The sequence below is a fragment of the Schistocerca nitens genome, chromosome 9 (assembly GCF_023898315.1).
Source record: "Schistocerca nitens isolate TAMUIC-IGC-003100 chromosome 9, iqSchNite1.1, whole genome shotgun sequence".
Lineage (NCBI taxonomy): Eukaryota > Metazoa > Arthropoda > Insecta > Orthoptera > Acrididae > Schistocerca > Schistocerca nitens.
The window spans coordinates 387,646,925-387,672,150 of NC_064622.1; the positions used below are offsets into that span (position 1 = coordinate 387,646,925).

General features: G+C 42.2%; 1 protein-coding gene across 1 annotated transcript in view; it reads right to left on the minus strand.

Moving 5' to 3' along the window:
• LOC126203689 (fatty acid synthase-like) overlaps positions 1-25,226 on the minus strand; it is a 469,334-nt gene that overhangs the window by 266,799 nt on the left and 177,309 nt on the right. The window contains exons 15-16 of the mRNA XM_049938059.1: positions 13,452-13,568; positions 654-762 (exon numbers count right to left, since the gene is read on the minus strand). Coding sequence (XP_049794016.1) covers positions 654-762; positions 13,452-13,568 — 226 coding nt within the window. The remainder of the gene's footprint in view (positions 1-653; positions 763-13,451; positions 13,569-25,226) is intronic.

The window sequence follows — 25,226 nt, forward strand, 5'->3', positions numbered from 1 at the left end:
TAGTGAGGGGGATTAGTCCAACACCCTTGATCTCCATGCTCCCCATCCACCTTGCAAACAATGCCTAAATCTACCACTGACATACCACTTGCAGTCAAGTGGACAAGAAATTATGGATCCTGTACTTTCTGCAGAGGAGACAGGATGCACAGGAGAGGATAGTATCTGAGGTACCTCTGGTACCAGTACCACAGGTACATGACTGCCGGGAGATCTTCCAACACACTGATTCACAGCAGCTGCCAGTCATTTTACAGTAGTCAGGGTGATTTCCAGCTGCTTATAAATGTCAACCAAATCATCCCATGATCAAGGAAACTATTCACAGTGGGGCTATATTTTGGCTGGTGCAATGTATTACATTTTGTGGCTGATTTGGCCACTATAAGCCACCTGGCCAGTTGCACATGCAGCCTGCTGGCTGCACCGCTTTTTGGAGCTAATGTCTATTAGGTTGCAGTGCAAGTTTCCTCTAGCCTCTTGTATATTATCAGTTGTATTGTACTTTGTCTTCCATGTGAGTGTGTACTGTTTAAGCTATATATCACAGAATTCTTGGTTTAGAACAATTACCAAAATTCATTTATTTGCAACAACTGAGTTTATGTGCAAATAATCTACCTGACACTGCTTAGTAATGCAACATTACTTACCATTTTTGGGTACATTTGTGGCTCTATGGAATCGCACATCTTCAAAAACAACTGCCTTTCTTGACATGTCAATATTCTTACGCTTACAGTATCCCTGAAGAACCATTATCTGAAAACATGACAGAACAGTTAAGAAACATTCACTATGAGGTAAAGCTCGTATGTCACTGCACATGCACATGTGTGTGTGTGTGTCTGTGTGTGTGTGTGTGTGTGTGTGTGTGTGTGTGTGTGTGTTTGTGTGTGTACATCTGTGGGTGTGTACATGGGTGCGTGCATGCATGTGCCAAAAATACACACAAAATTTCAAAGAAAATAAACCTGGAATAAGAGAGTAAACCTCGAATACATAAGGGACTTGGAACTTTCTTTTGGGTACACAACCAAGAAAACCTAAAATTAACTATCATACATCATAGAAGAAGCAAATTTACAAAAAAATGGAACTGTGTACATTAAAATTTAATACATATAAAATAAAGAAAAATGAGGAAAGGCAATCACTCACCAATACTTTATTAGTATGAGGTATGCAGACACAGTTAACAGCATGGAGATTTAACTAGCTTTAAAGTTACTGCTCGCATCCTAGTGGATGTACATGCACTCTAACAGCCACATCAACACTAAAATTCAGTCTCACATGGCCGTAAGAACATTGACTGATATCATAATTACAGCAGTGGATGGCTGTGGCTAGCTGTCTGTGCATTTCTGTATGAGTGTGTGTATTAACATTAGAATGAGACTGGTAGCTTGAAAGCTGATCAAATCTCTATACTGTTATGTGCATCTATGCCTCACACATTAGTCAGCTATAGGTAAGGGTTGCCTTTTCTTATTTTTGTTTGTTATTTCTATAATGGTAGGTATAAGTGAATCCTCTACATGCAGAATTCAAAGAAATGTTTAGAATAGATAAAGAAGTAATATATATCACTGACACTGGATGATGAACATGCACCAGTGTTAAGATCTGAATGTTAAATGAAGATGGTGAAGCAAAAGTGGAGTGATTAGAAAAGTAGCAAACAAAGAAAGAAAGAGTAGATTTAATGACTATATAAACTAAACTCCATCCAATAGGCCTTCAAGACCGAATGGTACCGACCAATCGCTATGTCTTTCTCAATTGTGGGCATCACTGGATGTGAATATGGAGGGGCATGTGATCAGCATACCTCTCTCCTGGCCATTGTCTGTTTACAAGACAGGAGATCTTCTGAGTCAAGTAGCTCCTCAATTTGCCTCACAAGGACTGAGTGTACCCCACTCGCCAACAGTACTTGCCAGATCTGGATCGTCGCCCATCCATGTAAGAGCCAAGCCCAACAACACTTAACTTCACTGAACTCATGGTAACTGGTGTTACCACAGTGGCAAGGCTGTTGGCTTCACATAATGTTTGAAAATGAAACATTTGCTTATATATATATCAAATAGAGGGAAACATTCCACGTAGGAAAAAAAAAATATCTAAAAACAAAGATGATGTGACTTACCAAATGAAAGTGCTGGCAGGTCGACAGACACACAAACAAACACAAACATACACACAAAATTCAAGCTTTCGCAACAAACTGTTGCCTCATCAGGAAAGAGGGAAGGAGAGGGAAAGACGAAAGGATGTGGGTTTTAAGGGAGAGGGTAAGGAGTCATTCCAATCCCGGGAGCGGAAAGACTTACCTTAAGGGGAAAAAAGGACGGGTATACACTCGCACACACACACATATCCATCCACACATATACAGACACAAGCAGACATATTTAAAGACAAAGAGTTTGGGCAGAGATGTCAGTCGAGGCAGAAGTGCAGAGGCAAAGATGTTGTTGAATGACAGGTGAGGTATGAGTGGCGGCAACTTGAAATTAGTGGAGATTGAGGCCTGGTGGATAATGGGAAGAGAGGATATATTGAAGAGCAAGTTCCCATCTCCGGAGTTCGGATAGGTTGGTGTTAGTGGGAAGTATCCAGATAACCCAGACGGTGTAACACTGCGCCAAGATGTGCTGGCCGTGCACCAAGGCATGATTAGCCACAGGGTGATCCTCATTACCAACAAACACTGTCTGCCTGTGTCCATTCATGCGAATGGACAGTTTGTTGCTGGTCATTCCCACATAGAATGCATCACAGTGTACGCAGGTCAGTTGGTAGATCACGTGGGTGCTTTCACACATGGCTCTGCCTTTGATCGTGTACACCTTCCGGGTTACAGGACTGGAGTAGGTGGTGGTGGGAGGGTGCATGGGACAGGTTTTACACCGGGGGCGGGTAGGAGCCAGAGGGTAGGGAAGGTGGTTTGGGGATTTCATAGGGATGAACTAAGAGGTTACAAAGGTTAGGTGGACGGCAGAAAGACACTCTTGGTGGAGTGGGGAGGATTTCATGAAGGATGGATCTCATTTCAGGGAAGGATTTGAGGAAGTCGTATCCCTGCTGGAGAGCCACATTCAGAATCTGATCCAGTCCCGGAAAGTATCCTGTCACAAGTGGGGCACTTTTGTGGTTCTTCTGTGGGAGGTTCTGGGTTTGAGAGGATGAGGAAGTGGCTCTGGTTATTTGCTTCTGTACCAGGTCAGGAGGGTAGTTGCGGGATGCGAAAGCTGTTGTCAGGTTGTTGGTGTAATGCTTCAGGGATTCCGGACTGGAGCAGATTTGTTTGCCACGAAGCCCTAGGCTGTAGGGAAGGGACCGTTTGATGTGGCATGGGATGACTCCTTTGGTTCCATCAGATTCACCTGGTCCTACTCCAAATCCCATGCCACTTTCCTTGATGTTGACCTCCACCTGTCCAATGGCCAGCTTCACACGTCTGTCTACATCAAACCCACCAACAAGCAACAGTACCTCCATTACGACAGCTGCCATCCATTCCACATCAAATGGTCCCTTCCCTACAGCCTAGGTCTTCGTGGCAAACGAATCTGCTCCAGTCCGGAATCCCTGAAGCATTACACCAACAACCTGACAACAGCTTTCGCATCCCGCAACTACCCTCCCGACCTGGTACAGAAGCAAATAACCAGAGCCACTTCCTCATCGTCTCAAACCCAGAACCTCCCACAGAAGAACCACAAAAGTGCCCCACTTGTGACAGGATACTTTCCGGGACTGGATCAGATTCTGAATGTGGCTCTCCAGCAGGGATACGACTTCCTCAAATCCTGCCCTGAAATGAGATCCATCCTTCATGAAATCCTCCCCACTCCACCAAGAGTGTCTTTCCGCCGTCCACCTAACCTTCGTAACCTCTTAGTTCATCCCTATGAAATCCCCAAACCACCTTCCCTACCCTCTGGCTCCTACCCTTGTAACTGCCCCCGGTGTAAAACCTGTCCCATGCACCCTCCCACCACCACCTACTCCAGTCCTGTAACACGGAAGGTGTACACGATCAAAGGCAGAGCCACGTGTGAAAGCACCCACGTGATCTACCAACTGACCTGCGTACACTGTGATGCATTCTATGTGGGAATGACCAGCAACAAACTGTCCATTTGCATGAATGGACACAGGCAGACAGTGTTTGTTGGTAATGAGGATCACTCTGTGGCTAAACATGCCTTGGTGCACGGCCAGCACATCTTGGCGCAGTGTTACACCGTCCGGGTTATCTGGATACTTCCCACTAACACCAACCTATCCGAACTCCGGAGATGGGAACTTGCTCTTCAATATATCCTCTCTTCCCGTTATCCACCAGGCCTCAATCTCCGCTAATTTCAAGTTGCCGCCACTCATACCTCACCTGTCATTCAACAACATCTTTGCCTCTGCACTTCTGCCTCGACTGACATCTCTGCCCAAACTCTTTGTCTTTAAATATGTCTGCTTGTGTCTGTATATGTGTGGATGGATATGTGTGTGTGTGCGAGTGTATACCCGTCCTTTTTTCCCCTTAAGGTAAGTCTTTCCGCTCCCGGGATTGGAATGACTCCTTACCCTCTCCCTTAAAACCCACATCCTTTCGTCTTTCCCTCTCCTTCCCTCTTTCCTGATGAGGCAACAGTTTGTTGCGAAAGCTTGAATTTTGTGTGTATGTTTGTGTTTATTTGTGTGTCTATATATATATATATATAGAACCCTGAAGATTATTTTCAAAACTGAAAAACAAAATCACTATTGCACATCATGCCCTGAGAATAGTACTTTAAAACAAAAACTGTACCTCTGGAAAAGTTAGTTAATGATATCTGGGTGTTTCATTTGTTAAATAATCATTTTATATAGTTGATTATTGCTTTGAGTGAGCTTAATGATCATAATAATAATTTTAATTCAATTTGTATCAACAGCCTGGTGCAAGTCTTTCAGTTGGATTCCACTTTGGCAGCTTGTGTGACTGCAGCATACACTTTAATCATACTGGAAAAGGGAGACCTTCAGCTTAACGTGGAATTCAAACCATGTGTTGTTCCTCATCGATCTTTGCATCATTGAAAGCTGAAGGTTAGGTTAAAGGCAAACTGAAATATTCTGTGGTCCCATCTTTCAGTTTCCACGCATGCATTTTACCACTGACCACCAGGGCCAAGAGTATTCATGATGAACAAGAAAATATCAATCAAAATTATGGAGATAATAGAAAGTAAAAAGCAAAAAATTCAAAATATGTTTTGTACATGGAGAACGAAAATGAGTAAGTACAACTACTTAACATGTATGTCAAATATGTTGACTTTCATCTTTACTTTCATTTTCAGAGGTTAAAAGTCATTGCAGGAGTGAAACTCCCAATAGATATACAGGAGAACTTCTGCAAAGTTAGGAAGGTAGGAAAAAGGTAGTAACAAAAATGACACTGAGGGCAGGTCATGAATCATGCTTGGATAGCTCAGTCAGAAAAGCAACTGCCTATCAAAGGCAAAGGTGTCAGGTTCGAGTTCTAGTCAGCACACAATTTTAATTTACCCAGTCAGCACATAATTTTAATTTACCATGTAGTTAATTTCTGCTTAGTTTCTAGCTCATATAAATACATCCATGTTTTGTTTCTGTTACAATGTTGCATGCATATTTTGCAATTCCTTGATCAAATTTTTTGAGCATTCCTTACACCAGTTTACACAATTCTGTTAATGAATTTAGGGCAGGTTGTGCAGAACCATTAAGAATATACACTCCTGGAAATTGAAATAAGAACACCGTGAATTCATTGTCCCAGGAAGGGGAAACTTTATTGACACATTCCTGGGGTATGATCACACTGACAGAACCACAGGCACATAGACACAGGCAACAGAGCATGCACAATGTCGGCACTAGTACAGTGTATATCCACCTTTCGCAGCAATGCAGGCTGCTATTCTCCCATGGAGACGATCGTAGAGATGCTGGATGTAGTCCTGTGGAACGGCTTGCCATGCCATTTCCACCTGGCGCCTCAGTTGGACCAGCGTTCGTGCTGGACGTGCAGACCGCGTGAGACGACGCTTCATCCAGTCCCAAACATGCTCAATGGGGGACAGATCCGGAGAACTTGCTGGCCAGGGTAGTTGACTTACACCTTCTAGAGCACGTTGGGTGGCACGGGATACATGCGGACGTGCATTGTCCTGTTGGAACAGCAGGTGCCCTTGCCGGTCTAGGAATGGTAGAATGATGGGTTCGATGACGGTTTGGATGTACTGTGCACTATTCAGTGTCCCCTCGACGATCACCAGTGGTGTATGGCCAGTGTAGGAGATCGCTCCCCACACCATGATGCTGGGTTTTGGCCCTGTGTGCCTCGGTCGTATGCAGTCCTGATTGTGGCACTCACCTGCACGGCGCCAAACATGCATACGACCATCATTGGCACCAAGGCAGAAGCGACTATCATCGCTGAAGACGACACGTCTCCATTCGTCCCTCCATTCATGCCTGTCGCGACACCACTGGAGGCGGGCTGCATGATGTTGGGGCGTGAGCGGAAGACGGCCTAACGGTGTGCGGGACCGTAGCCCAGCTTCATGGAGACGGTTGTGAATGGTCCTCGCCGATACCCCAGGAGCAACAGTGTCCCTAATTTGCTGGGAAGTGGCGGTGCGGTCCCCTACGGCACTGCGTAGGATCCTACGGTCTTGGCGTGCATCCGTGCGTCGCTGCGGTCCGGTCCCAGGTCGACGGGCACATGCACCTTCCGCCGACCACTGGCGACAACATCGATGTACTGTGGAGACCTCACGCCCCACGTGTTGAGCAATTCGGTGGTACGTCCACCCGGCCTCCCGCATGCCCACTATACGCCCTCGCTCAAAGTCCGTCAACTGCACATACAGTTCACGTCCACGCTGTCGCGGCATGCTACCAGTGTTAAAGACTGCGATGGAGCTCCGTATGGCACGCAAACTGGCTGACACTGATGGCGGCGGTGCACAAATGCTGCGCAGCTAGCGCCATTCGACGGCCAACACCGCGGGTCCTGGTGTGTCCGCTGTGCCGTGCGTGTGATCATTGCTTGTACAGCCCTCTCGCAGTGTCCGGAGCAAGTATGGTGGGTCTGACACACCGGTGTCAATGTGTTCTTTTTTCCATTTCCAGGAGTGTATTTCTCTTACAACTAAACAATCATGCAAAATCGAATGTATTGAAGTTGTCAATACAAGAGAGAGTGCTGTACCTAGAGGCAATGTCCTTAGGAACACATGATGTTTTTTGATCAATACATAGTCTAGTGTCTGTAGAATGACATGAAGGAATGATTACCGGAGACTGGCATAAGCAGTTTCCACCATTTTCTACTGTTTCGTTGTTGTTAGACATGAAGTTGCGTTTCGTGCAGAACTTGTAAATATTTCACATTCTATTTATTTATGTGCTGTATAAGATATTAAAGTTCTTTGCAACATACTGTTAATTTTCTGATACAGAATTTTATGGTTAGTAAAATGCTATTATTTTTACAACTATTTATATAACATGTAGACACTTAAATTATACTTTGTCAGTTGTGCATCATCTTGTACACTGAAATAGAAGAATTTCTTTTGCCATAGAACATGTGATACATGCAAATGAACTGAGTTTCTTTACTGTTTTAATAATTTTACCTGGACTGAAACTGATTTTAGTTCTCAACAGCTTGTACTTCAAAATGTATTTGACTTGTAAATGGATTTTCATAATACTTTTCCTTAATTTAGTTTCACTTACTGATTATTGTTGTGTGGAAAAGAAACAGTGTACCAGATAGACAATTAAATACAATACTGGCCAGATTTTCTTGATTGCAATACTTTTATTTATTTATTTATTTATTTAGTGCGTGTATTATCACATTCATGATACTGGACTTGTCAAAGTCCAGAACAGTATAAAATGTTACATATTTACATTATGTACAAAATCTTATGGTAGGTATCAACACATCTTTATAACAAAAACATTATTCTGCTTAATTAGATTATAAAATTATATACATACAAACAGATTGAAGGAAAGCTAGCAAAACCTCTTGGCTGATGTTACTAAAACTATTGAATACCAGTATTTTAGTTAACTAGGCATAGTAGCATACGGCACAATTTAAAATTGCAAAAGAATATTTGGGGCATCCAGAAGCAGACTGTAGTAAATCCACTTTTTCTTGCAAATGAGTTGTTTAACACAATTTTGTTTTCCATGCAGTCATCTATTAATTATGCCCTTAAAACTCGAGCAAAACAGCTTATGTCTGTCCTAAACCATACCTGCAAAACAGCCTACAGCTGCAAAAGTTGGTGTATTCACTTCTAGTTGCAAAGGAAAACTGAGTGAATCCATTAAATGATGAGGTACCAGAATTTGGTGTATTCTTAGCAAGCGGCATTATCTAAGAAGGTTTGAAGACAAAAAACTTGCTTTGTACACATTGTGTACTTTGTCTGAATAATGCAGCTTTCCCAGTTTATTATTTCTTTAACTTTAGTTTTGAGCCTATGTATGACAGTTTAATGAAGTTGTCTTAACTGCAAACATTAAGTATTTTGTCTGAATAATGCACCTTTCCCAGTTTATTACTTCTTGAACGTTAGGTTTGAGCCCATGTGTGGCTCTTTAGTGAAGTTGGCCCAGCTGCGCACTACCGTGAAACAAAAGACAGTAGCACACTGGCTGTTACCTAGCTATACAATTGCATTTCTCTTGGCTGTCTTGTATGTGAGTGGGACTTTAAAACTTTTGTTTAATGTGACATACTTTGTAATGACAGTCAATGTCAACATTAGATTATTTTCTTTTCCCCTTTGTATCAGTTTTAATGTGTCTTTTTAACTGTTATATTATGATAATATACAGGGTGATTCAAAAAGAATACCACAACTTTAAAAATGTGTATTTAATGAAAGAAACATAATGTAACTTTCTGTTATACATCATTACAAAGAGTATTTAAAAAAGTTTTTTTTCACTCAAAAACAAGTTCAGAGATGTTCAATATGGCCCCCTCCAGACACACGAGCAATATCAACCCGATACTCCAACTCGTTCCACACACTCTGTAGCATATCAGGCGTAACAGTTTGGATAGCTGCTGTTATTTCTCGTTTCAAATCATCAATGGTGGCTGGGAGAGGTGGCCGAAACACCATATACTTAACATACCCCCATAAGAAAAAATCGCAGGGGGTAAGATCAGGGCTTCTTGGAGGCCAGTGATGAAGTGCTCTGTCACGGGCTGCCTGGCGGCCGATTCAGACGATAAGGTTTCATAACTAACCTTTTTCGTAGGACTCTCCATACAGTTGATTGTGGAATTTGCAGCTCTCTGCTAGCTCTGCGAGTCGATTTTCCTGGGCTGCGAACAAATGCTTGCTGGATGCGTGCTACATTTTCATCACTCGTTCTCGGCCGTCCAGAACTTTTCCCTTTGCACAAACACCCATTCTCTGTAAACTGTTTATACCAACGTTTAATACACCACCTATCAGGAGGTTTAATACCATACTTCATTCGAAATGCACGCTGAACAACTGTCGTCGATTCACTTCAGCCATACTCAATAACACAAAAAGCTTTCTGTTGAGCGGTCGCCATCGTAGCATCAACTGACGCTGACGCCTAGTCAACAGCGCCTCAAGCGAACAAATGTACAACTAAATGAAACTTTATAGCTCCCTTAATTCGCCGACAGATAGTGCTTAGCTCTGCCTTTTGTCGTTGCAGAGTTTTAAATTCCTAAAGTTGTGGTATTCTTTTTGAATCACCCTGTATATCCAGCCAAGTCTCCAGAAGCAAAACTCTGTAGATCTGTGAAAACAGATGCAAAACTTGATGAATCAAAACAATTTTAGGGTACAACTAGTGAACGAAAAGCTGAAAATTTCAGGGATTGTCAGAAATGTAATCCTTAGGCAAATGTAAATCTATGATAAAAAAGTATTTCAAATATCTGCCATAAGAAGGAAGTAAGAAGTTCTTTGAATTTCCTGGGAGAAAAGAAATTCTAATGCACTCATTGCATTTTGCTTCTGGATGTCTCATTTGCTTTTAGTCACATGATGATGTACTGTGGAACACATTTTCACTTTTCAAAAACAATCAATTTCCCAGAGCATTTTTTGTAATTCCAGAGAAAAAGACAGCAGTACATAAAAAGTGAATGCTCTCAATTAAAAAATGGCTAGAGGACAAAGTCTGAAAAGTGTACCGAGGTAGAGCATTCTCCTCTACCTAGAGATGCCTCTGTCTCATTGTAAATCACTATTGTTTAAACTAGCACTACCAGAACTCTGTCTTCCTCCTTTATACACTCTTGGTTCTGAACAATGAACCATTTTTTTTTTTAATGCATTGGCACTGTTATCATTTGCAAGTAATATTACACAAATACATCCATCCATAAATTTCAGACAATTTGAACACTTTTGTTATTTAGAAATAAAATGCCCATCCTTAACCAGGCTATTTTAATCAGAATCTTAGCTAATAATAATGGGCCTGTAACTTGGGAGACATGCATAAACTACTACAGAAACAAACACTAAGATTTGAATCAATGGCTTTCTGGAAACTTTTAAATTTTACATCTCTGTCTTTAAAAGTTTCACAGAATTTATGGATTGCTTGAAGAATACAACTAAAGCTAACATTTCAATGGTTCTTCATTTATACACTATATTTATTCTGTAGCTCTTTCTTGGGTGAAGTTCCACATCTTCTAATGAAGGAACTGCAAGTTATAAGAGTTTTCACAAAATTTTTTATTTGTTTTGGGTGATCTATCCAAGATGGAGCAACTAATGAGCTGTTACAATCTAATGCAAGTAGTTGAATTTCCCACTAGGGTAACTGACCACTCCAGTACTCTAATTGATAATGTGTTTGCTGATAATTCTAGGCACAGCAGCTTGACAGTCAGTCAAGTCCTAAATGGGCTGTCAGACCATGATGCTATACTTTTGACAATCCCCCATTTAAATCTTAATAGAAAACCAAAAGCTATCTGGAAAAATGTGAGACCAAGAAATAAAGAAACAATGGACATAGAGGCAGAAGCTACAATTTTGTAGACCGGTCTGAAGTATTCAACTCAGCAGATGTCAACACAAAATTTAATGTATTTATTAATTTAACATCAAATCTTTTTGAGGAGGCGTTTCCAAATAAAAGAGTAATGTAACCCTGCATTTAAGCCATGGATTACCCAGGGCATCAAAATTTCATGTAAAACAAAAAGAGAATTGTATGCCTCAGCCAGACAGTCTAACAATACTGCAGTGATGGGGCAATATAAAGTGCACCCTAAGATATTAAGGAAGGTGATCCAGAAATCTAAAACTATGTATCTAAAAAAGGAAATTGATAAATCAAATAACAAAATGAAAACCATATGGAAATATGTTAAAAGCGAGACAGGGAAAAGCCTATCTGCCAAAGAAGTGATTAGCTTAAGAACTGGGAGCCTTTCGGTGGATGCTCCTGAAATGGTGGATAATATCTTTAACAATCATTTCCTAACAGTCACCAACCAAATGGGATGCCAGGGTTCTGTAAAGAAAGCTACAGAATACTTGCATAACACGTTAACTAACAAAATAGATGAGATGCATCTTCGAAAAACTACAGTGATAGAATTAGAAAAAATAATTATGTCTTTAAAATGAAAAAATTCTGCTGGAGTTGACAACATTTCCAGGAAGTTACTGAAATACTGTTGTAAAGAAATAATTACAGTCCTCTGCCATATTAGTAATACGTCATTGGAAGAAGGTGTTTTTCCCGACAGGCTAAAATATGGACTTATACAACCAATTTATAAAAAGGGAGAAAAGACTGAGGCTACAAACTATCAACAAATTTCATTACTCTCAGTTTTCTCCAAGGTATTAGAGAAATTGAAGGCACATGGCTTGAATCCTATCTGTGTGGTAGAAAGCAGAAAGTAATCGTGGAAGGACTGCATGGTGGCCAGGTATCTTCAGAATGGGGCTCCATTACTGCAGGAGTACCTCAAGGCTCAGTATTGGGCCCACTGCTCTTCCTAATATTTATAAATGACTTAGCACTATGTACAGAAATGGGAAAATACTCATGTTTGCTGATGACATTACTTTAACAGTTAATAATCTCTCAGGGAATGTGTCAAATTAGGCTGCAAATAGAGCTTTTGCAGATCTGACAAACTGGTTTGAAACCAATGGCATTACAGTCAACCTAAAAATAAAACAAATTACATTCATTTCTCTTCTAACACAAATGTTACTAATGAAATGAACCTAAAAATGGGTGAGCACGAGATTTTGAAGGTTGAGTCCTCCAATTTCTTGGGTCTGCATATAGATGGCAAAATGAAGTGGCACCACCGTATGCAAGATCAGTGCAAAAGGCTAAGCTCAGCAATGTTTGCCTTAAGAATAATTTCAGACACTAGGGAAATGAGCACAATAAAAACTGCATATTTGGCTATTTTTACCAACTTATGGTCTATGGTATAATATTTTGGGGAAATCAACCAATAGCAAAAAAAGTGTTCCATGCACAGAAGCGAGCAATAAGAATTACGTGTGGAGTACATCCTAGGCACTCATGCAGGGATCTGTTTAGAGCTCTACAAATCCTTACAATACCTGCCCAATATATGTTTTCCCTGATGTGCTTTGTTTCAAAAAATAGTAACTTATTCAAAATCAATAGCTCATACCACAGTTATAACACTCGAAGGAAACTCGATATCCATTATGAGCTAAAAAGGAAAAGCATGGTCCAGAAGAGGGTTTTATACAGTGGCACAAAGATTTTTAATGCCCTCCCACTGCACATTAAAGAACTGGTTGGAAACATGCCAAAGTTTAAAGAAAAGCTGAAGCAGTTCCTTTTAGATGAATCTTGTTACAGTATTGATGAATTTCTTAGCAAAAATGCATAGAATCTCTTGTTTGTGCTTAAACCTTACTGTGTGACCTCTAAAACTGATTAAACATACTCTGTAAGTACAGTGTACCTTAATGCAATACCCAAATTTATGTATGTCTGTATATGACACCTGTATAACTTAAGAACAAACCTAAATTTATGTATGACTGTATATTCTTTCAGATGTCCTGTATCTTAACTAATATGTAACAGTATATGCTAAACTTCACAGTTTCTTTAATCTAATGATAAGATCAATGTACCTGTGCACCTGTGTACCTGTGCACATATCCAGGGATATGTTCCCATATGGATCTATGGAACATGAAATAAATAAATAAATAAAAAGTAAATTCTGTTTCAAGAAAAGGTAAGCAGGCATTATTTTGTAATACAGCACTGGGTATATCTTTACTTCTCATCATGTTTTCAAATACTGTAAATGAAGAAAAATATATAGGATATTACTAAATTGCACTTACAATGTATCCTGTAGCTGGGAACAAGTTCCGTCCATCGATGGAATGTCCAAATAAGTAATGATTCTTTTTTTGCAGCATCTTCACATAAGTTGAAAAACTGTGCTCCCCTATCATATCCTGTAATAAAGATCAGAAAACAAGTTATTTTTGATAGTATCTTGTTCATGGACTAGCTTTTCAGCATAAGAGTTCAGTAACTCACTTACAAATTGGGTTCTCCAGATACAACCTTGAAGAACTTTCAGATACATGCAGAAAGTTAAGAAATTGATGTATGCTATGTTCATTAATAATTATGAACAATGGTATGTTTATGTTAACAGTAGTGGGAAATAGCTGTATATTAGTTGTGTTTAAAATGTTTATAAACAGTATTGTTGTAGTGGTCTTTGGTCTGAAGACTGGTTTCATGCATGTCTCCATGCTAATGGATCACCTCTGCATAGCCACTTACAGCTACATGAACTTGATTACTATGAAAAGGATAGTTGCTAGTCACCATATAGTGGAGATGGTGAATTGCAGATAGGCACAACAAAAAGACTGTCAAATAAAGCTTTCAGCTAAACAGGCCATCATCAGAATTAGACAATATATGCACTCACATTCACATAAACACAACTCACACACATATGACCCAGCCTCTGGCTGCCAAAGCTAAACTGCTATTCTTTTCATAATATCATCATTATTCCATCCTGGTTTTTCCATTGTTTGAACTTGATTACTGTGGTTTTGCCTCCATCTCCCTCTACCAGTTTTACCTGAACTCTTCCCTCCTCCAAACACACATGCTTCTTGACTTTCTACCATTTCCAAATTAACTGTTCCTTGATGTCTCAGAATGTGTCCTATCAATCTATCCCTCTTTTAGTCAAGTTGTCTCATAAAAATATTTTCTTCTAATTTCAGTGCAGTATCTCTTCATTCCTTAACTGATTTACCTACCTAATTTTCAGTATTTTATTTATTCAGACAAAAAGAAACATCATTGAAATAAGTGACTTCTTTCCGAATATCCTATTCACATATTATATATTAACTTTTGCACCCTTTACATTCATGCAGGTATACTAATACAAATTACTGCAAAATGGATATTTATGTATTGTAAGAAAGAATGATTGTTTTACTATGTGAGTTACCCTTTGAATAGGATTAGAATTTGTAGTTCCAGAAGCATAAAAACTCAGAGAAAGTGCTGATGAGATATGCTTTAAATTTTGTATATCTATGGTTCTTTTTTTTTTTTTTTTTGCCTTATATCTAATAAAAACTCATGTACCACACAACAGAGCTTCATTCTGAATCTTTTAAAATGCAAAATCTATATGTGGAAATTATATCTACATTAACAATGTAGGAAAAGACCAATTTCTACTTACCATAAAGAAGACACATCAACTTGCACGATTAAAAGACACTCACATATAGCTTTTGCCCGTAGCCTTTGTCAGTAAAAGATATATACACACACACACACACACACACACACATACACACACACACACACACACACACACACACCTCACATACACATGACCACCAACTCTGGCATCTTGGGCCAAATGCAACATCACTTGGGATGCAAGCAACAATCTGGAAGGGATGGGGAAGGGATAATAGTTATGGGTGGGGAGAGAGATGAATACTGTTTAGTGGAGTCTGCAGGGACTAGACTGCCAACAGGCACAGCGTCACGAGGTTGTGGGGCAGGGAGGTGGGGAAAAAAGGAGCAAAAAAGGGGAGGAGCAGGAAAAGATGAATGGATGCACTGACAGAGGGCTGAAAACACACAGGGTGGGAGATGAAAAAGGGGAGGATAGGACAGGACAGAGGGTATGGAAACTGTTGAGTGGAGGATGTGGGACAGTATGTTGCCTTAGGCTGAGGTTGAGGTAATTACAGGAGCAGAGAATATGTTGTGCGGATAACTCCCATCTGTGCAGCTAAGAAAAGTTGATAGTATAGGGAAGCATCTAGATGGCTCGGGTAGTGAAACAAGCATTGAAATTGAGTGTTTCATTTTCAGCTGCATGCTGTGCCATAGGGTGCTCTACCTTCCTCTTAGCCACAGTTTGGCAGTGGCCGTTTATCCTGGTGGACAGCTGATTGGTAGTCATACCAATATAAGAAGCTGTACACTGATTGCAGCAGATCTGGTAAGTGACGTGGCTGCTTTCACAGCTGGCCCAGCCCCTGATGGGTAGGATAAATCTGTGACATGACTGGAATAGGACGTGCTCTCATCTTCCACCTTGTTTATTTGCAGCCCTCTGCAAACACATTCACCAATCTTTCCTCATTTCTGTCCTTTTTTGCTCCTTGTTTTTCCCCACCTCCCTGACCCATAACCTCCTGACGCTGTGACTGTTGGCAGTCTAGTCCCTGCACACCCCATCAGACAGCATTTGTCGCTTTTCCGACCCATAAACTACTGTTCCTTCCTCTTCGCCTTGCATCCCATGTGATGTTGCATTCTGACCCGAGATGCTGGAGTTGGCGGTCATGTGTGCATGAGGTGTGCTTACTTGTGTGTGTGAATGGTGCATGTGTGTGTCTCTTTTACCGACGAAGACAATGGCTGAAGGCTACATGCAAATGCCTTTTAATTGTGCCTGTATGCAACTTGGTGTGTCTTCTTTATGGAAAGTAGCAATGTGTCTTTTCCTACATTGTTGATATTCCTACCTGGAGTTTCCATTGTTTGATTATATTTACATTATGTCTCCTTCTATTTCCTGGCCTTTATCCTGTATCATTTAATGCCTCCTTGGAACATTCAAATGCCAATAAAAATGTTCAATTCCATAGAAATTTTGGCCTGACTTGAGTTAATGTCCATATTTAAACTATTTATTCTACCTTTGAAGATTTTTTGCATATATTTGATCACCAAAACACTATTTTTCTGGTAACATAATTTCATTTTTTTATATTGATCCATTTCACAACACAAACCATGAAAATTAGTAATCACATTTGTCAACTTAAATGATTCAGAACCACTTTACAGTAAAGATATTATTATGCTTTAGTTTTCATATAAACAAAATTTGTTTTCATTTATATTTTTTTAAAATTTTGCTATCAATAATAGAGTCCACAGTGTACAATTATGGAAAGTTGCTGTTTTTCATGCTGTCTAATTCTACAACCTTCATAATGAACCTTTAGGCGCATACATTTCCAGAAAACATTATGTAAATTAAATCTGAAAAACAAAGTCAGTTAAGACAGTCAAAATAATACCAAATTGATTACATCCTGATCTAGAAGGTACTGGAAGCTGAGTTCACAATACTTAAAGAGATTTTTGGTGTGAAGTGCACCATTGTGGTTTTAGCAGCAAAGTTTGGTCAATGTGACTATGTGAGAAATTGTGTTGTTTGTCTTGAGTACAAATGTGGTACAATGTATTTACTTAAAAATTAGTGTAGAAAGTGTTCCAAGAATGTAAAAATAAATCCATCATTTGTGTGGCCATATAATTCTTGATGGTATTTTGTTCTGTCGTAGCAACTACAAAATGCATGATTTTTTTTCACCAGACGCATTTCACTTTATTGAAGTAAAGCATCATCAGTGGTCTGTAATTAAGTTCTTTACATTTTGATTTGCTTTTAGATTGAAAAACAGTTCATTAAAAGTAAGTACAAATCAACTTACTCTTAATGAACTATTTTTTGATCTAAAAGCAAATATAAATATAAAAAAATTAATTACAGGCCACTGATGATGCTTTACTTCAATAAAGCCAAATGTATCTGGTGAAAAAAATCATGCATTTTTGTAGTTGCAACAATAGAACAAAAATCCTCAAGAATGTAAAAATAAATTTGTATTGTCATAATAAGTAGCTATATCTCAGTGACTTGTTACTGCAACAACATCTTTGCCTATATACTTCGCCTCGACTGACATCTCTTTGTTATATATATATATATATATATATATATATATATATATATATATATATATATATATATATATAGAGAGAGAGAGAGAGAGAGAGAGAGAGAGAGAGAGAGAGAGAGAGAGAGAGAGAGGGAAACATTCCACGTGGGAAAAATATATCTAAAACCAAAGATGATGTGACTTACCAAACGAGAGAGCTGGCAGGTCGATAGACACACAAACAAACACAAACAAACACACAAAATTCAAGCTTTCGCAACCAACGGTTGCTTCATCAGGAAAGAGGGAAGGAGAGCGAAAGACGAAAGGATGTGGGTTTTAAGGGAGAGGGTAAGGAGTCATTCCAATCCCGGGAGCGGAAAGACTCACCTTTGGGGGAAAAAAGGACAGGTATACATTCGCACACACACACATATCCATCTGCACATACACAGACACAAGCAGAAATTTGTAAAGGCAAAGAGTTTGGGCAGAGATGTCGGTCAAGGTGGAAGTACAGAGGCAAAGATGTTGTTGAAAGACAGGTGAAGTATGAGCGGCGGTAACTTGAAATTAGCAGAGGTTGAGGCCTGGTGGATAACATGAAGAGAGGATATACTGAAGGGCAAGTTCCCATCTCCGGAATTCTGACAGGTTGGTGTTAGTGGGAAGTATCCAGATAACCCGGACGGTGTAACACTGTGCCAAGATGTGCTGGCCGTGCACCAAGGCATGTTTAGCCACAGGGCGATCCTCATTACCAGCAAACACTGTCTGCCTGTGTCACGGATAGCCTGGGCTTCAGCAGTGGTGATGTTGGGAGTAGGATTAAGCCTGAAGCCCAGGCTATCCGTGATCTGAAGGCTGACCGGTCCATCGTCATTCTTCCGGCGGATAAGGGTTCCACGACTGTGGTACTTGATCGTCGGGAGTATGTGGCTGAGGGACTGCGTCAGCTTTCTGACAACACCACATACAAAGTATGCCTAGGTAATCCCATTCCTGATGTCTAGGCGGAGCTTCAAGGCATCCTCAGAACCTTAGGCCCCCTACAAAACCTTTCACCTGACTCCATCAACCTCCTGACCCCACCAACACCCCGCACCCCTACCTTCTACCTTCTTCCTAAAATTCACAAACCCAATCATCCCGGCCGCCCCACTGTAGCTGGTTACCAAGCCCCCACAGAACGTATCTCTGCCTACGTAGATCAACACCTTCGACCCATTACATGCAGTCTCCCATCCTTCATCAAAGACACCAACCACTTTCTCGAACGCCTGGAATCTTTACCCAATCCGTTACCCCCAGAAACCATCCTTGTAACCATTGATGCCACTTCCTTATACACAAATATCCCGCACGTCCAGGGCCTCGCTGCGATGGAGCACTTCCTTTCATGCCGATTACCTGCCACCCTACCTAAAACCTCTTTCCTCATTACCTTAGCCAGCTTCATCCTGACCCACAACTTCTTCACTTTTGAAGACCAGACATACCAACAATTAAAGGGAACAGTCATGGGTACCAGGATAGCCCCTTCGTACGCCAACCTATTCATGGGTCGCTTAGAGGAAGCCTTCTTGATTACCCAGGCCTGCCAACCCAAAGTTTGGTACAGATTTATTGATGACATCTTGATGATCTGGGCTCACAGTGAAGAAGAACTCCAGAATTTCCTCTCCAACCTCAACTCCTTTGGTTCCATCAGATTCACCTGGTCCTACTCCAAATCCCATGCCACTTTCCTTGATGTTGACCTCCACCTGTCCAATGGCCAGCTTCACACGTCCGTCCACATCAAACCCACCAACAAGCAACAGTACCTCCATTACGACAGCTGCCACCCATTCCACATCAAACGGTCCCTTCCCTACAGCCTAGGTCCTCATGGCAAACGAATCTGCTCCAGTCCGGAATCCCTGAAGCATTACACCAACAACCTGACAACAGCTTTCGCATCCCGCAACTACCCTCCCGACCTGGTACAGAAGCAAATAACCAGAGCCACTTCCTCATCCTCTCAAACCCAGAACCTCCCACCGAAGAACCACAAAAGTGCCCCACTTGTGACAGGATACTTTCCGGGACTGGATCAGATTCTGAATGTGGCTCTCCAGCAGGGATACGACTTCCTCAAATCCTGCCCTGAAATGAGATCCATCCTTCATGAAATCCTCCCCACTCCACCAAGAGTGTCTTTCTGCCGTCCACCTAACCTTCGTAACCTCTTAGTTCATCCCTATGAAATCCCCAAACCACCTTCCCTACCCTCTGGCTCCTACCCGCCCCCGGTGTAAAACCTGTCCCATGCACCCTCCCACCACCACCTACTCCAGTCCTGTAACCCGGAAGGTGTACACGATCAAAGGCAGAGCTACGTGTGAAAGCACCCACGTGATCTACCAACTGACCTGAATACACTGTGATGCATTCTATGTGGGAATGACCAGCAACAAACTGTCCATTCGCATGAATGGACACAGGCAGACAGTGTTTGTTGGTAATGAGGATCACCCTGTGGCTAAACATGCCTTGGTGCACGGCCAGCACATCTTGGCACAGTGTTACACCGCCCGGGTTATCTGGATACTTCCCACCAACACCAACCTATCCGAACTCCGGAGATGCGAACTTGCTCTTCAATATATCCTCTCTTCTCGTTATCGACCAGGCCTCAATCTCCGCTAATTTCAAGTTGCCGCCACTCATACCTCACCTGTCATTCAAAATCATCTTTGCCTCTTCACTTCCGCCTCGACTGACATCTCTGCCCAAACTTTAAATATGTCTGCCTATGTCTGTATATGTGTGGATGGATATGTGTGTGTGTGCGAGTGTATACCTGTCCTTTTTCCCCCTAAGGTAAGTCTTTCCGCTCCCGGGATTGGAATGACTCCTTACCCTCTCCCTTAAAACCCACATCCTTTCATCTTTCCCTCTCCTTCCCTCTTTCCTGATGAGGCAACAGTTTGTTGCGAAAGCTTGAATTTTGTGTGTATGTTTGTGTTTGTTTGTGTGTCTGTTGACCTGCCAGCACTTTCATTTGGTAAGTCACATCATCTTTGTTTTTAGATATATTTTTCCTACGTGGAATGTTTCCCTCTATTTTATATATAAACATTCCACGTGGAAAGAATATATCTAAAAAGAAAGAAAGTGATGAGACTTACCAAACAGAAGTGCTGGCAGGTCGATAGACACACAAACAAACACAAACATACACACAAAATTCTAGCTTTCACAACAAACGGTTGCTTCGTCAGGAAAGAGGGAAGCAGAGGGAAAGATGAAAGGAAGTGGGTTTTAAGGGAGAGGGTAAGGAGTCATTCCAATCCCGGGATCGGAAAGACTTACCTTAGGGGGAAAAAAGGACGGGTATACACTCGCACAGACACACATATCCATCCGCATATACACAGACACAAGCAGACATTTGTAAAGGCAAAGAGTTTGGGCAGAGATGTCAGTCGAGGCGGAAGTACAGAGGCAAAGGTGATGTTGAAAGACAGGTGAGGTACGAGCGGCGGCAAATAGAAATTGGAGATTAGCGGAGATTGAGGCCTGGCGGATAGCGAGAAGAGAGGATATGCTGAAGGGCAAGTTCCCACCTCCGGAGTTCTGACAGGTTGGTGTTAGTGGGAAGTATCCAGATAACCCGGACGGTGTAACACTCTGCCAATATGTGCTGGCCGTGCACCAAGGCATGTTTAGCCACAGGGTGATCCTCATTACCAACAAACACTGTCTGCCTGTGTCCATTCATGTGAATGGACAGTTTGTTGCTGGTCATTCCCACATAGAAGGCTTCACAGTGTAGGCAGGTCAGTTGGTAAATCACGTGGGTGCTTTCACACGTGGCTCTGCCTTTGATCGTGTACACCTTCCGGGTTACAGGACTGGAGTAGGTGGTGGTGGGAGGGTGCATGGGACAGGTTTACACCGGGGGCGGTTACAAGGGTAGGAGCCAGAGGGTAGGGAAGGTGGTTTGGGGATTTCATAGGGATGAACTAAGAGCACTTCCTTTCACGCCGATCACCTGCCGCCCTACCTAAAACCTCTTTCCTCATCACCTTAGCAAGCTTCATCCTGACCCACAACTTCTTCACTTTTGAAGGCCAGACATACCAACAATTAAAGGGAACAGCCATGGGTACCAGGATGGCCCCCTCGTACGCCAACCTATTCATGGGTCGCTTAGAGGAAGCCTTCTTGGTTACCCAGGCCTGCCAACCCAAAGTTTGGTACAGATTTATTGATGACATTTTCATGATCTGGACTCACAGTGAAGAAGAACTCCAGAATTTCCTCTCCAACCTCAACTCCTTTGGTTCCATCAGATTCACCTGGTCCTACTCTAAATCCCATGCCACTTTCCTTGACGTTGACCTCCACCTGTCCAATGGCCAGCTTCACACGTCCGTCCACATCAAACCCACCAACAAGCAACAGTACCTCCATTATGACAGCTGCCACTCATTCCACATCAAACGGTCCCTTCCCTACAGCCTAGGTCTTCGTGGCAAACGAATCTGCTCCAGTCCGGAATCCTTGAACCATTACACCAACAACCTGAAAACAGCTTTCGCATCCCGTAACTACCCTCCCGACCTGGTACAGAAGCAAATAACCAGAGCCACTTCCTCATCTCCTCAAACCCGGAACCTTCCACAGAAGAACCCCAAAAGTGCCCCACTTGTGACAGGATACTTTCCAGGACTCGATCAGATTCTGAATGTGGCTCTCCAGCAGGGATATGACTTCCTCAAATCCTGCCCTGAAATGAGATCCATCCTTCATGAAATCCTCCCCACTCCACCTAGAGTGTCTTTCCGCCGTCCACCTAACCTTCGTAACCTCTTAGTTCATCCCTATGAAATCCCCAAACCACCTTCCCTACCCTCTGGCTCCTACCCTTGTAACCGCCCCCGTTGTAAAACCTGTCCCATGCACCCTCCCACCACCACCTACTCCAGTCCTGTAACCCGGAAGGTGTACACGATCAAAGGCAGAGCCACGTGTGAAAGCACCCACGTGATTTACCAACTGACCTGCCTACACTGTGAAGCCTTCTATGTGGGAATGACCAGCAACAAACTGTCCATTCGCATGAATGGACACAGGCAGACAGTGTTTGTTGGTAATGAGGATCACCCTGTGGCTAAACATGCCTTGGTGCACGGCCAGCACATCTTGGTGCAGTGTTACACTGTCCGGGTTATCTGGATACTTCCCACTAACACCAACCTGTCAGAACTCCGGAGGTGGGAACTTGCCCTTCAGCATATCCTCTCTTCTCGCTATCCGCCAGGCCTCAATCTCCGCTAATCTCCAATTTCTATTTCCGCCGCTCGTACCTCACCTGTCTTTCAACATCACCTTTGCCTCTGTACTTCCGCCTCGACTGACATCTCTGCCCAAACTCTTTGCCTTTACAAATGTCTGCTTGTGTCTGTGTATATGCGGATGGATATGTGTGTATGTGCGAGTGTATACCCGTCCTTTTTTCCCCCTAATGTAAGTCTTTCCGCTCCCGGGATTGGAATGACTCCTTACCCTCTTGCTTAAAACCCACTTCCTTTCATCTTTCCCTCTCCTTCCCTCTTTCCTGACGAAGCAACCGTTTGTTGCGAAAGCTAGAATTTTGTGTGTCTATATATATATATATATATATATATATATATATCTCAAAAGAAAGATGATGAGACTTACCAAACAAAAGCGCTGGCAGGTCGATAGACACACAAACAAACACAAATATACACACAAAATTCAAGCTTTCGCAACAAACCGTTGCCTCATCAGGAAAGAGGGAAGGACAGGGAAAGACGAAAGGATGTGGGTTTTAAGGGAGAGGGTAAGGAGTCATTCCAATCCCGGGAGCGGAAAGACTTACCTTAGGGGGAAAAAAGGACAGGTATACACTCGCACACACACACATATCCATCCACACATATACAGACCCAAGCAGACATATTTAAAGACAAAGAGTTTGGGCAGAGATGTCAGTCGAGGCGGAAGTGAAGAGGCAAAGATGATGTTGAATGACAGGTGAGATATGAGTGGCGGCAACTTGAAATTAACGGAGATTGAGGCCTGGTGGGTAACGGGAAGAGAGGATATATTGAAGAGCAAGTTCCCATCTCCGGAGTTCGGATAGGTTGGTGTTGGTGGGAAGTATCCAAATAACCCGGACGGTGTAACACTGTGCCAAGATGTGCTGGCTGTGCACCAAGGCATGTTTAGCCACAGGGTGATCCTCATTACCAACAAACACTGTCTGCCTGTGTCCATTCATGCGAATGGACAGTTTGTTGCTGGTCATTCCCACATAGAATGCATCACAGTGTAGGCAGGTCAGTTGGTAAATCACGTGGGTGCTTTCACACGTGGCTCTGCCTTTGATCGTGTACACCTTCCGGGTTACAGGACTGGAGTAGGTGGTGGTGGGAGGGTGCATGGGACAGGTTTTACACCGGGGGCAGTTACAAGGGTAGGAGCCAGAGGGTAGGGAAGGTGGTTTGGGGATTTCATAGGGATGAACTAAGAGGTTACGAAGGTTAGGTGGACGGCGGAAAGACACTCTTGGTGGAGTGGGGAGGATTTCATGAAGGATGGATCTCATTTCAGGGCAGGATTTGAGGAAGTCGTATCCCTGCTGGAGAGCCACATTCAGAATCTGATCCAGTCCCGGAAAGTATCCTGTCACAAGTGGGGCACTTTTGTGGTTCTTCAGTGGGAGGTTCTGGGTTTGAGAGGATGAGGAAGTGGCTCTGGTTATTTGCTTCTGTACCAGGTCGGGAGGGTAGTTACGGGATGCGAAAGCTGTTGTCAGGTTGTTGGTGTAATGCTTCAGGGATTCCGGACTGGAGCAGATTCGTTTGCCACGAAGACCTAGGCTGTAGGGAAGGGACCGTTTGATGTGGAATGGATGGCAGCTGTCGTAATGGAGGTACTGTTGCTTGTTGGTGGGTTTGATGTGGACGGACGTGTGAAGCTGGTCATTGGACAGGTGGAGGTCAACGTCAAGGAAAGTGGCATGGGATTTGGAGTAGGACCACGTGAATCTGATGGAACCAAAGGAGTTGAGGTTGGAGAGGAAATTCTGGAGTTCTTCTTCACTGTGAGTCACAGGAACACTGCGCCGCCAGCGACGACGGTAACCACGTTGCCGAGGCATTGCTGTGGCACGTTAACAAATATGAACATAGATATCTGTGTGGGTACAAACTCTAAAAACAATAACAAATAACAAATTCAATATCTTCTATGCTGTCATAATAAACCAAACAAGCCAAATATCTGTAAACAAATACTAATGGAAGTTGATGGCACACAGTACAAGAAAAGACAACATCACAGCTATGCATAGGAGAGAAAACAAGTTTCTAATAACTGGCAACTTGCTTTTGAAAAATACTGCTGTCCCTACCTGAAAAATCGACATGCAACACAGAATTACAACACAGCAACTCAGGAAACATTTTTAAAATGTGACAAATTTAAAACAAGCGTCTACCGAATGGGACCCTGAACCCAAATGGTATTACAAAGGTGTTTTTCACATACTGCAACAAACTCTTTAAGAAGCAGCAGCAAAAAAGAATTTACAAACAAAACAAGAAACATTATTTATGAGAGGTCAATTCTCATACTTAATGGAGTCATAAAAAGAAGGTCAATGAGTGGTAAATATATCCCAAAATAAATTGTACTATCAAAGAGCAATGCGATCATCTTGGGGCTAAGATCGACAGGAAGGGCAAAATGGCTAAGCGGGGATGGCTAGAGGACAAATGTAAGGATGTAGAGGCGTATATCACTAGGGGTAAGATAGATACTGCCTACAGGAAAATTAAAGAGACCTTTGGAGAAAAG